Consider the following 14,194-nt stretch of genomic DNA (forward strand, 5'->3'; position numbering starts at 1 on the left):
AGCCTTCAGATATGGGTGCCTATGAGGGAAAACATCCCAGTTTATTTTGGTGGTAAAAGCATGGCAACTATTGCCCCATTCTCAGAAAGCTGAGATTAAGAACCAGCTGCTTTTCTTTTGTAGGGAGGACCTGAGGTGAGGGAGGGCTGATGCAAGATCCCATTATATTTTGTGGTCAGTAGCAGGGCTGGGTTGCAGGACTCATCCTCAGTGGGGCACCTGGTGTTTCACCAGGAACTGCTCGGGAGGCTGGTGGGGGCTGAGTACCTCCAGGCAGCACTGAGGAGACACTGAAACACTGAAGCTGCTGCCACCACCGGCTGATGCAAGTTTTATTGAGACAATGTACAAACAGGCCATGGAAACAAGAGTTCTGATGCCAGGACCAGTAACGTAAAATGAAATACAAAAATAAAAAGGCACTAATCTGTTAAGAAAAGACACTCGATGTGTTCTAAGAATATAAGTCATTTAATACTGTTAATTTTATAGCACAAAATAAAACAAGCTATGATCCCCAAAAATAATTTTAAAAGCTTACACAGAAAATATTATTGCCTGAAGTTTACGATCTTTAAGTTACAGGTCAAAAGAATTTTGTGTTGTTTTAAAACACACAGTGAAGACCGTCTAGAAGCAAGGCCACTGTTCCTCCTGCAGAGACAACGACCTTGACTCAGAGAACTGTCCTTCTCCTTTAGAATATACAACTAGCTCAGTGTCCACAATGTCAGCAGTTACCAGGGACACTGATCTCCAGTCCCAGAGGGTGGAGTTTGAGGCAGAGCTCAGTGGTGTCCAAAGAAAGCATTAGTCTTAGGTACTGTGTTAAAACAATAATTCACTCATTTTAAGAAGTTAATGAACATAATATTAAAGGATTAAATTATAAACACCTGGCACAAAACACATCATCCCTTTTCAAAAATAAAATGTTCATTTTTCCTCTGAGCAAACATTACAAGAGCAGTGGCCATCTGTTTCGGCCCGCCTTGTCTGTAAACAGCTGTAAAAGAAAGTCAGCACAGTGCCAGGGATGCTTGAGCTCCAAGGAGGGAGCAGCTGTCCTTCCCTCCTTTCAGTTTCCAACCATGAACACAGAAGGTGTCTCGTCTGGGTGACCAAAGTTGTTAAATGGCAGCCACTCAAAGCTTCCTCCTCTTCGTTAACCATGTCATCAGGTGGTACCACACCATGCAGAAATGACAAGAATTACTCCTGTGTTGGAGGTCCTTCCCAGGATAAATACATTTTGAATGAAACAGTCAATGCCCTTTAGTATGTAACTTGTTCACTTCCCAGGTTAACTTAACATCCAAATATTTTCTTAAATGACAAACAGTAGAGTAGAGCAAGTAGCAATAATGAACCATCCTAAAAGGGAAGTGCACCCAGGAGGGAAGGCAGCTCCTCTGGAAGATTCACATCACTTTCTGAAGCATTCTTCCCAGACCAACTGGGGAATCTACACATAAAGCCGAGGCAAGGGTGCTGTTTTTGTATGTTTAGTGTGAAAAAGAGAATTTCCCTGCCTGATTAAAAACACTAGTAAAATGAAAAACACTAGTAAGGTTCTAAGTCAAAAAGGTGCTCCTTTTGGCACGTATTTTGAGAGTTCAGAATTCAAGGCTCACCTTATTTGAGGCTCTGAGTCTCCAGTGCAGTCCTGGAGACAGGTATGTGGGCTGAAGTGATGAGTAGACTTACTATAAAGCCAAACTTAGGTTGTGTGTTCTGATTCTGAAGTGCTCCACATGATGTGGTTCTTGCTATACGGGTCAGCAGACATGGCTGAAAAGAAACCTTGCTTTCCAAAATGGCCATATTACTTCTTGTGTTCTGAGCCAACTATTGTCATAAAAAGTGCCAAGCCGCTCAGCTAAGTTTGGTTTAAAAATGCCTTAAGGTTTGTGCCCTGCCCCTGCTCCAGTGAACAAGGCACACATTCCACCTTCTGCTAGACACCCCCCACAAGGCTAGTTTCCAGGCAGAGTATGGAGACCCTACCACACGTGCCACTTGTTGTGGGTGCCACGCTGGGCCTGAACTCAGAACAAGAGGCAACTGCAATGGACTGCTACCATCAGAGCCACAGTTCTCATGTGATTAGGAAGAGCTGAATGCTATATTCTTTCAGGAAAAAGAGATAGGCTGCCACAGTGATATTTTTTCCAACCGACCATTAATTTTGTCACATAGGAGCACTATTAAGATTCTTTAATATGGCGGTTACCTGCCTAATAAAATACTGATTTAAAGAAATATTTAAAAATTGTTTTGCTGGTCCTGTCATCAGAATATATTGCTCTAACCTTCAAAACCTAAGACCCTTGGGAGACAGTTATAGCAGAAGTTCAGTAAATGATACAGAGCTGCTCATTAGGTTGCTGCTACATCTCTAGGTCTGCTGTGTTCATTCTGAGCCGAGGCTGTCTTCACCAGTGTCCAGAAGGGAAAGCAGACTGACCTGCAAGAAGGTTCCAGAAGTCTAATCTGCTATAGCCATTTGTACTTGTATGAACAGGCCTCTTTCAGTTAACAGGGAAACTTTAACATCAAATTGGTAAATGATTAATGGTAAACTGGTTAATGGTTCTCCCTAGTCACTAAAACATTAGACATCAAATATATTAAGCAATTTCCAGAGTCTGCATTTTCTTTGCTTGAGAGCATCATGGGCACATAGACAGTGGAACCAATATTAGCAGCACCATCTTTCTCTGGCAGCCTGGTGAGCCTGGGCTGTCGCAGGGAGGACTAGGCTTCAGGATTTAAAGATTCATTAATGAAATCAATGATTCTATGAACAACCTCCCTTTTTAAAGAAACTTAAGTCCTACACCTTAAAGAGGTGCATTCACTGAACCACAGAACAGAAAACTGGCCAAGTGCCCTGCCCTCCCCAAATGTTCCTGTCATTGGCAAAACAAGGTAAGCAAAGGTTTCCCCAAATCATCCTCCATACTGTTGCTGTTGGAGACAACGTGATCCAAGAGGCTGACCACACAGCTTGGCACACCACGACTGCTGATTTTTTTGGTGTTGTTTGCTATATGGCTAAAAGACTCTACTGCCAACCAAGACAATAAAGGTCTCCACTTCAGAGTTGTTATTTTCATTTCCTTAGTTATAGTAGCTTCAGTTTAGAAGCCCAGAGGCACGTGCCATTTCTTGTGATGTCACAAAAATCCAACCTGCTACTTAAAAACCTGTTCAGAACACACAAGTCTAATTAATTAAGTCTTCCAAAATCAAACCAAAAGAAAAAAAGACAAAAGCCAGATTTGGGGAATTTAAGACAGAATTTCCTCTTCTTTAAGGTTCACTTGCTCTGTTCTTTAAAGGAAAAACAAACTAGCAACTGAGCCACTCCTTTATGGAACAGCAACGTGCAATGTCTTGCCATGACCTCAAGCTTTCTCTGATGAACATGACAGAATCAGTCAAAAGTACAACAAACAGGGCAGTGATGAGAAGAAGGACCCTTTCCTCGTAAACTTCTCTCCACTTGTGTGCTTCCACCAGTATTTCCAGTTTATGATCCAAAAGAACTCTAAAATCGGCTATTCTTTGACAATACAACTATGATACAAATGCCGAGGCAGCCACTGTGTGCATTCCAAACGTGTACGAGACCACCAGTCCACAGAAAGCTGGACGTCGGCAATGCAGTGTAACTTGCCTATAAAATAGAATGCTTTCCCACTCAAAGGAGACTATGACAGGCAGAAAAACGAAGCAGCAGAAAACAAGGCCAATGGCAATCACTCATTTTCATCTGGGTTTTGAGGGTCAAAGATTTTGACGTGCGTAAAGGGAAACAGCCCTTTGCGCCCATTCACTTCACCTTCCCACTGGCCATTTATGTTCATCCTTGTGACTTTGACAATGTCACCAACCTGTAAGAAAGGAGAAAAGACAAAGTCAGCTTGCTCTCTGTGAATTAAAGAAAAGAGAAAGTTTACATTACATCACACACCCTGTCCTTTCCAAAAGAAACTATACTTTTTTAAGGACTCAACTTTGATATCAGCCATTTTAAGAAAACACCAAGAAATCTCTTTTTACAGGGGTACTGGAAACAATTGCATAGGTGACTGAGTATCTCTAACACATGCCATTGGGAAGCAGACAACTTAACATTCTGTCAATATCTACTAAGTTTGTAAACTTGGTAAATTCTGTCCTGATATGACCACATATCAATATAAAAAGGGATCATGATGCAAAGAGCTGAGGGAGAGGTCCAAACAGGATGGAGAAGAAAACCAGCCAGAGTATGCAGCATACTGGGTTTGTAATTCAATGGACACTGTGAGTCAGGTGTGTGGCCCCATTTTCACAGAGATTTCCACCTGCAGGGCTCCTTTAGACCCATTGTCCCCTTTGTCCCTCAACATACACTAACCTCCTATAATGTAGACTTGGATAAAAGATCCAAAGACTGGAGCCCTCCCCAAGGTCACAGGCTGGTCTACTATGACGCAGGGGTACAAAGCTAGACAGCATCCAGTGCTGGCCACTTGTGTCTTTGCCACTTTGCACAGTGCAAAGGCAGCAGGGTCCACCAGTACCTAGGACCACTCTGCTTCCCTTCCTGGGCTTTTCTCACCAAGACACCTTCTGCTCTTAATATCCTATCTTCTTTTTTTTAAATATTTTTCTTTATTGATTTTTAGAGAGGGGGGGAAGGGAGAAGGAGAGATAGAAACATCGACAAGAGAGAACATCGACTGCCACCTCCTGCATGCCCCACAATGGGGATTGGATCCACAACCTGGGTCTGTGCCCTGACCGGAAATTGAACCGGCGACCTCTTGGTGTATGGGTCGATGCTCAACCACTGAGCCACACTGGCAGGGCTTATGTCCCATCTTCTTAACTTCCCCCTGTGAACGCAGACTGGCTGCCTTGAGTTTTCTCCTTTCCCATCCATCATTGTTTGATTTTTCTTTTTTTAATCCTCACCTCAGGATATTTTTTCTATTTATCATCAGATAAAGTAGGAGGGAGGGGGGAGAGAGAAAAACATCGACTCGAGAGAGACACATCAACTGGTTGCTTGCCTGCCTCCCGCCCGACCCGACCAGGGTTAGGGACGACATAACTGAGGTATGTGCCCTTGACCGGGATAGAACCTGTGACTCATTGGTCCGTGGGCCGATGCTCTAACCGTTGAGCCAAACCAGCCAGGACCTTCATTATTTGATTTTATCATTCTATTTGTTCACTGGGATCTATGGGCCCAGCCATATAGAACGACTTGTAATTCCCCAAACCTTCTGCGAAGTAAGACTGCAGTCACTACATGGCTGTGGAAAAAAAACAACACTATTACCAAATGAAACTTCTCATCTTGTGGAAACAGGCTTATTCTGAGTACTCACATAAATGACAATGAAAAAAAAAGCTTTATTCTCTGAGGCTCCCTGGTTAGAACACAGTATAAATTCAGTTAAAAAAAAGTTTTTTTCCTTTAAGTTGTCTGTCTGAATTCTGACTCAAACTCCTTTATTTAGAAGAACCATCAATTCAACAACTGCAGGATGGCTTATAAAGAGTTATTCTGGTAATTAAGAATCAGATTTAAACAATGAAAAGTTCTAAGACAAAAATATAATGTACTTCAGTATCCCTATTTTTTTCATTAAAAATTTTTTCTTTATTGATTTTGAGAGAGAGGAAGGGAGAGGAAGAGAGAGATAGAAACATCCACGACAGAGAACATCAATTAGCTGTTTCCCGCAAACCCCCACACTGGGGATTGGGCCCACAACCTGGGCATGTGCCCTGACCAGGAATTGAACCAGCGACCTCTTGGTGTATGGGTTGACACTCAACCACTGAGCCACAAGGGCCGGGCTAGTATCCATATTTTTGTAGTCAAGTACTACATAGGTATATGAGAAAGACAAAATGTAAAAAGTCAACTGCAGCCCTGGCTGGTTTGGCTCAGCAGTAGAGAGTCAGCCGCTCAATGAGTCTCAGGTTCGATTCCAGTCAAGGGCACGTACCTCAGTTGCGGTTCAACCCCCGCCCTGGTTGTGGCAGTGTGAGAGGCAACCAGTCGATGTATCCCTTTCATGTCAATGCTTCTCTCTCTCTTTCTCCTTCCCTTCCACGCTATCTGAAGATAAATAGAAAAATATTCTTGGGTGAGGATTAAAAAACAAAAAAGGACAACTGCGGCCCTGGCCAGTTTGGCTCAGCGGTTAGAGCATCGGCCTGCGGTCCGGAGAGACCCGGGTTCGGTTCCCGCTAAGGGCACGGACTTCGGTTGCAGTTTGTCCCCGGCCCTGGTTGGTCGTGCGGGTGGCAGCCACTCGATGTGTCCCTTCACATCGATGTCTCTCTCTCTCTCTCCCTCCCTCCCACTCTATCTGTACAAAAAATGGAAAAATATCCTCGGGTGAGGATAAAAAAAAAGGACAACTGCGATGTATTTATAAATTAAGTTATTATAGTTAACGTCATAGGCTCAACTGAAACACCAAAGTTGGCTGAACAATTAAAATTTGAAGGTTAGCACCTAGCAGGTATTTCTCATGAGCTTCGACCCATGCATCAAGAGGTCACCGGTTCGATACCAGGTCAGAACACAGGCCCAGGTTGTGGGCCACATCCCTAGTGGGGGGCACACGGGAAGCAGCTGATCAAAGTTTCTCTCTCATTGATATTTCTCTATTTCTCTCTCTTTAAAATCAATGAAGAAGCCCTGGCCGGTTTGGCTCAGCGGTTAGAGCATCAGCCTGCAGCCCAGAGAGACCCGGGTTCTGTTCCTGCTAAGGTCACGTACCTTGGTTGCAGTTTGTCCCCGGCCCTGACTGGTCGTGCAGGTGGCAGCCAGTCGATGTTTCTCTCTCTCTCCCTCCCACTCTATCTGAACAAAAAATAGAAAAAAAATGTCCTTGGGTGAGGGTAAAAAAAAAATCAATAAAGAAAAAAAAATTTTTTTGAAGGTTAGCAACTGAGACTTCTATTTTTCAGACTTTTGGTTGAGCATTGTCCTTTGCACCAAAAGGTTGCCTGTTTGATTCCTAGTCAGGGCAGAAGTCCAGGTTTTAGGTTTGGTCCTCAGTTGGGTTGTGTACAGGAGGCAACCAATCGATGTTTCTCTCTCACATCAAAGTTTCTCTCTTCCTCTCTCTCTCTCTCAGCATGTCCTTGTTTGTGGATTAAAAAAAACAAAAACACCAGTACTACTGAAACCTAGATTTGCTCTGCAGAAAACTTCATCTCAGTAAGTACATAGAAAAAGTGAAGATAAAGCTGATGTGAACTTAATTCTAACCAAAAAAGCAAAACCAACTAGTTGAAGTAGAAATCTGAAAATTCCAGGCCAGTCAGTAAAGGAAATGGTACCATGGGTCTTAGGAAAGCCAATTCATAAAATTCCGAGACCAGATGTAATCCAATGACTAGCAAGGGGTTTCAAAATGGGGAGAAGACAATCCAAGAAGGAATATGAACAACACAATCAAAGATGACTCCAATGGGAACGTAAAGTACCTTGAGAATGCTGGTGGGCCCACACAAAGAACTTAGCATCATGAAAAGAATATGCACCAAAAATGAAAGGATGTCCTTATATTGATAAGGACAGATAGCTAAGTACTGTTGAAACACAAGCAGGAATAAGAGTCCAATAGTGGTCTCCTGTCATGGTATTATCACAGGACACTTGCAGACCTATGCAGGGTTAAATCTCTTCATTTTTCTCAAAACAGGGATAACGGCAAATTCTACAAAACGTAAAAGGTGAGCTTGAAATCAAACCTGGACAAAAACCTAGATGCAAATTAGCAAAATATAGTTTACAAGGATTAGAATGGGAAATGGGTGTTTAGAAGGCTGCACGGGCTCAACCAAGAATAAGTCAAGCCAGACTAATTCATTGTCTTTTTTCAGATGAGACATAGATCCAGAGAGGTAGAGGAGGGCTCACTGCAATGACCTGGATTGTGCTTTTATGAACTCTGCAGTTGACAAGAACCTGGTGGTGGTGGTGAATCAGTATGCTAGAAGACACAATTAGGATTTTAAAAGATTCAGAAGTATACCAAAAAGAAAAAATGAAAAACACCCTAGAGGGACAGCTGTAGGGCAACGTACTGAAGTCCAAACATGGGCTAGGCAAATACAGGAAGAGGACTTGCAGTGGTTTGTTTTTCCCTGATGGAGAGATAGAACTCGATGAATTTCTTAACTATCTGAGTTACCCAATGTGGGAGGAACCACGCATGAAACTGTCCCAGAACTTCCACAAGGACAGAAACCTCTGTTTTGTTCACTGCTGTACTCCAACTCCTGTAACAATGCCTGCTACATAAAAGCATTCAAACCTTTGCTGAAGGAGCGAATGTTTTTGAAGGATTCTGAGTTGAGATAGGAGGGTTAATGGATTTAGACACTGCAGAAAGCTAAAATCACTAGGAAGATGGTTCAACTAAATGATCTAAGTTTATTACAACTTGCCTTTCTTCCTTTTTCATCCTGAATCACTTTAAGCCTTACTTGCAGCCTGAGAAATGGTTATTCTTCCTCCACAGTATCTGTTCCACTGATTTTTTTTTTTAAAGGCCCTGGTATTTTATTTTTTATCCTCACCTGAGGACATTTTCGCATTCATTTTCAAATAGAATAAGAGGGAGAGAGGAAGAGAGACGTGAGAGACACACTGACTGGCTGCCACCTACACAACCCCAACTGGAACCGGGGACAAACTGCAACGGAGGTACATGCCCTTAGCAGGAACCGAACCCATGTCTCTCTAGACTGCAGGCCAACGCTTTAACTGACGAGTCGATCTGACCAGGGCTGTTCCACTGATTTTTTTTTTTTTAAATGTTTTTATTGATTTTTTTTAGAGAAAGAAGAAGGGAGAGAGAGATAGAAACACTGATGTGAGAGAGAAACATCGACCGACTGCCTCCTGCATGCCCCCTACTAGGGATTAAGCCTGCAACCCAGGCATGTGCCCTGACCAGGAATTGAACTGAGACCTTTCAGTCCATGGCACAATACTCAGTCACACCGGTCAGGCTATTATTATTATTATTATTATTATTTTTGTTGTTAATCCTCACCTGAGGATATTTTTCCATTGGTTTTATTTTAGAGAGAGTAGAAGGGAGCGAGGGAGGGAGGGAGAGGGAAAGAGAGAAAGAGAGAGAAAGAGAGCGACACTGATTAAGAGAAGAGACATTGACTGATTGCCTCCCGAACACACCCCAACCAGTCCAAGAACTGAACCTGCAATCCAGATACATGCCCTTGCCTGGGAAGCAAACTTGAGACCCTTTGGTGCTTGGCCAACCCTCTAACCACTGAACTATACCAGCCAGGGCTAAATTTAGATACTTTGATACAAATTTTCATCCTCATGGGTATGTAACTCAGAGTTAAGCACAATTCTGAATATGCTAAGAAATTTCTTCCCTTTCTTTTCTACTCAGGCAAGTATACTGGAATACAAATATGTGAGAATGAAATGATTATAGGGAGACTCAAGTACCTGCTCTAATCTATTTTAAAAATCTATTTTAAAAAAAAGGTAAAATGCTTGTAAACTTCAGAACCTCCTCTATTGTAAGAAATTGGATATTTCATACCTCAATAAAGGCAACACAAGCCCTGGCTGGTGTAGCTCAGGGGTTGCAGTGTTGACCTGTACATGTCAACAGTATGTATGTATGTACCTGGATTGCAAGCTCAATCCCCAGCCCTGGTCAAGGCATGTGTGGGAGGCAACCAATCGGTGCGTATCCTTCACATCAATGTTTCTCTCTCTTTTCCCCTTCCACTCTATCTGAAGATAAATGGAAAAATATTCTCCTCCAAATGAGAATTAAAAAAAAAAAGTAAAATAATTCAAGAAATAAAGTTCACCTATGTCCGGCCAGTGTAGCTCAGTGGTTGAGCATCGACCCAAGCACCAAGAGGTCACCGGTTTGATTCCCGGTCAGGCCACATGACAAGAAGCGACCAATCGATGTTCTTTCTCATCAATGTTTTTTTTTCTTTCTTTACTGATTTTTTTAGAGAGAGTGGAAAAGAGGAGAGAGACATAGAAACATCAATGAGAGAGAACATCAATTGGCCGCCTCCTGAATGCTCTCCACTGGGGATTTGGCCCACAACCTGGGCGTGTGTCCTGACTGGGAACTGAACCGGCAACCTATTGGTATAAGGGTCGACGCTCAACCACTGAGCCACACCAGCTGGGCTCATCAATGTTTCCATCTCTTTCTCCCTCTCCCTTCCTTTCTCTCAAAATCAATAAAGAAAAAAATAAATAAAATAAAACAAAGTTCACCTAAGTCATCACTGTTCTCTATAATACTATCAAGGGGCTTAAGAAGCTTCAATTACTGGTACATTTTGTCCTATTTGTCTCATCTTTCTCATTTTAAGTTTAATACTTTTGCTGATAACCTAATTTCAACAGTCCCAAGTGAGTTATCTTTAACAAGATCAGACAGGCACTACTAAGTTGTATAAGATAACACAATTCATAGAAATATTCGCTTATGTCCTGGCCAGTGGTTAGAGCATTGGCCTGTGGACTGAAGAGTCGTGGGTTCGATTCCGGCAAGGGAACATACTTTTTTTTTTTTTTTTAATCCTCACCCGAGGATATTTTTCCATTTTTTTTGTACAGATAGAGTGGGAGGGAGAGAGAGGAAGGGAGAGAGAGAGAGAAACATCGACGTGAAGGGACACATCAAGTGGCTGCCACCCGCACACCAACCAGGGCCGGGGACAAACTGCAACCGAGGTACGTGCCCTTAGTGGGAACCGAACCCAGGTCTCTCCGGACCACAGGCCGACGCTCTAACCGCTGAGCCAAACTGGCCAGGGCAAGGGCACGTACTTTTGTTGCGGTCTGTCTCTGGCCCTGGTTGGGGTCTGCAGGAGGCAACCAATTGATGTGTCTCTCTCACAATGATGTTTGTTTCCCCCCGCCCCCATGTGAAGATAAATAGAAAAATATCCTCGGGTGAGGATAAAAAAAAAAAAAAAAAAATTCCCTTGTCTCCAAATTTGCTTCTGTAGCCCGGCCAGCGTGGCTCAGTGGTTGAGCATCGACCCATGCACCAAGAAGTCGCCAGTTCGATTCCCGGTCAGGCCACATGCCCAGGTTGTGGGCCCAATTCCCAGTGGGGGGCATGTGGCAGGTGGCCAATCGATGTTCTCTCTCTCTCTCTCTCCCTCTGAAATCAATGAAGAAAAAATAATGTTCAACTTTAATCATAATTATACTCAAAATGCAGTTTGTGGTTCCTAAAGCATTTTCACAGTTATCAATAAAAGAGCTAGGATTTGTGGTACCAAATCTCATGTTCTGATACAATAATATTTAGGGCCCAGCTCACAATACTTTTTTTTAAAAAAGGCAGTTAATGCTCAGCGGTTGGAATGTCAGCCTGTGGTCCAGGGAGGCCCGGGTTTGGTTCCCGCTAAGGGCGTGTACCTTGCTTGCAGTTTGTCCCTGGCCCCGGTTGGGGCTGTGTAGGAGGTAGCCACTTGATGTGTCCCTTTCACGTCGATGTTTCTCTCTCTCTCTCTTCCTCCCACTCTATCTGAACAAAAATGGGAAAGTGTCCTCGGGTGAGGATAAAAAAATAAAATAAAAAAAATGAAAATTATTCCTCTGTCTGGCTAAAGATAAATTCTAAGACATTTATTAAATATTTATTCTCAACTCAAACTGACCACATTAGAAATGTGAAAATGTAAAAGTGGCTATATGTTAGTCTACTGATGTTATCTCTAGGTCATGGATCTTTCTTAACCATCATCTTTCCTTATTGAAAAGAAAACCGACTATTGTGAAACTAAATCTATGAGGCTTTGGGAGCAGAAAAGAAAGCAAGCAGATTGAGAACCTGGAAGAAACAAGGAATAGGAAAGGACAAAAGAATCATGTGTATCACTCACCCAGTTCTCTTATTCCTATGATTATAACTCTGCAGAAACAAAATTAAAACTAAAGATAAAAACAATGTCAAAGAACTCCAAAAAACAACCTTAGTAGATTTTACCTCTAATGCCAAGGCAGTCTTGTCATAAGCACAGGGTACTCTTTTCTGGATTGCTTTTGCAAAGACAGGTCCATTCTGTGTGGATGGCAAAGGGTTGATTGCTGCCCCGGGAGTACTGGAAACTGCAGGTAGAGGAGTTGTGGTCTGAGGTTGAGCATATGCATGAGCAGGTTCTGGGATCCCGTAGCTGTTGGAATTCCTATTTCCATGCTTTCCATGTGGTGAGGATCTCACAAGCTTTTCAACGTAAGGGACGGGAATCATCCCAACCCGGCCGTCCTTGTTCCGGGCACTCCACCACTGTTCTTCAGGCTTCTCTATTATCACCAGGATTTCACCTTTTTTAAAGGGCAGGTCTTCAGCATCATTCCCAGGAAAATCATAGAGAGTCCGTACATATTCCAGATTTTCTTCTGCTGTAGGCAGGTTGGGTGCTGATACAGACCCCATTGGTGGGCTTGGATACCTTGAGAAAAAAAATTACTTTTTAAGAGAAAAATCTTACTCTATACCAGTGTTTGTCAACCTTTAAATAAACAACTCTCTATAATAAATTATCTCACTCTCTAAATTAACTCCTTCTCAGTAGTTAAGAAGGTTCTGTTGCACTGTTTTACTATTATTTGTATTGCAACAGAAGTTAATATCCTGAATATGCCTTTCTAAATCACATGCCAAGTGCACACACATATACACACACCCCATACCTCTGTTTTACAGGAACCTTTTGTTTACAGATACCTGGTCTGAATTTATTTTAGAAATCTCGAGTAAGTTCAGCAGCTGTCTTCTTAGGACCCTCTCACAAGCACTACATACTCTTTCTCATGGTCCTAATCTATGGGATGCATCCTACACACTTACCTGGATACCCACAGAGAAGATGACAAAGACCTCTGTCTCTGTTCCCCCTCAAAATATAAAAACCAGCCCTGGCAGGTTTGGCTCAGCAGTTAAGAGCGTTGCCTGCGGACAAAGAGTCACGGGTTCCATTCTGGTCAAGGGCATGTACCTCAGTTGCGGTTTGGTCCACAGCCCTGGTCCAGCTTGTGTGGGAGGCAACTAACTGATGCATCTCTCTCACATCGATGTTTCTCTCCCACTCTATCTGAAAATAAAAATATCCTTGGGTGAGAATTAAAAACAACAACAAAAAATTTATACATATCTATACACCAGAAAAGGGTTTATATGCTTTCCAAATTAAAAAAAACTTACACTGTGCCCAGCCGATGTGGTTGAGCGTTGACCTATGCACCAAGAGGTGACCAGTTCAATTCCTGGTCAGGGCACATGCCCAGGTTGTGGGCTCAATCTCTAGGGGGGGGCACATGCAGGAGGTGGCCAATCGATGTTCTCTCATCGATGTTTCTATCTCTCTTTCCCTCTCCCTTCCTCTCTCTCTAAAATCAATACAGAGCCCTGGCCAGTTTGGCTCAGTGGTTGGGAGCATTGGCCTGCGGACCAGAGAGTTCTGGGTTCAGTTCCCACTAGGGGCAGGTACCAAAAATAAATAAATAAATAAATAAATAAAACTAAAATCAATAAAGAAAAAAAATTAATAATAAAAAAAAACCTCACAGGCAAGAATAGCTCTCAGTTAAGCATCAAACATTTAAATTAATTTATTATTATTTTTTTAAAATCCTCACCTGAGGATATCTTTCCATCTATCTTCAGATAGAGTGGGAGTGAGGAGGGGAGAGAGAGACACATTGATTGGCTACCTCCCACACATCCCCGACTAGGGCTGGGATCAAACTGCAACCAAGGTACAGGTCCTTGACCAGAATAGAACTGGTGACTTTCTGGTCCAGGGGTCAACGCGCTAACCGCTGAGCCAAACTGGCCAGGGCTAAGCATCAGTCAATTAACAGACACCACCACACCCCTCTGCTGTGCCCACAGATTCAATGTGTATTTGCCTACCATTCTATAGTATGCACTCCCACAGACAATTACACAAGCACAGTTCCCTGCTCTCCAGCATCCCATTTGTAATGCCCCTTCTGCAAAAGAAGTAAAGAGGTCTCCCCTTTAGGTTCTTAACCTAAGAAATGTTCTAAAAAGTTGCAAACACACCAAGTTTTAGAAACTATTTTACCATTGGCCCCACTCCCATAACTTTTCTGAAGCACACAATCTATACC

At 42.8% G+C, this 14,194-nt stretch overlaps 1 protein-coding gene across 1 annotated transcript in view; it reads right to left on the reverse strand.

The window, feature by feature from the left end:
• Positions 1-196: 196 nt before the first annotated feature.
• Positions 197-14,194, reverse strand: part of CRKL (CRK like proto-oncogene, adaptor protein) — a 28,453-nt gene continuing 14,455 nt past the window's right edge. The window contains exons 2-3 of the mRNA XM_036276564.1: positions 12,045-12,510; positions 197-3,899 (exon numbers count right to left, since the gene is read on the reverse strand). Coding sequence (XP_036132457.1) covers positions 3,765-3,899; positions 12,045-12,510 — 601 coding nt within the window. The 3' untranslated portion in view covers positions 197-3,764. The remainder of the gene's footprint in view (positions 3,900-12,044; positions 12,511-14,194) is intronic.

The sequence above is a fragment of the Molossus molossus genome, unplaced genomic scaffold (assembly GCF_014108415.1).
Source record: "Molossus molossus isolate mMolMol1 unplaced genomic scaffold, mMolMol1.p scaffold_m16_p_22, whole genome shotgun sequence".
Classification (NCBI taxonomy): domain Eukaryota; kingdom Metazoa; phylum Chordata; class Mammalia; order Chiroptera; family Molossidae; genus Molossus; species Molossus molossus.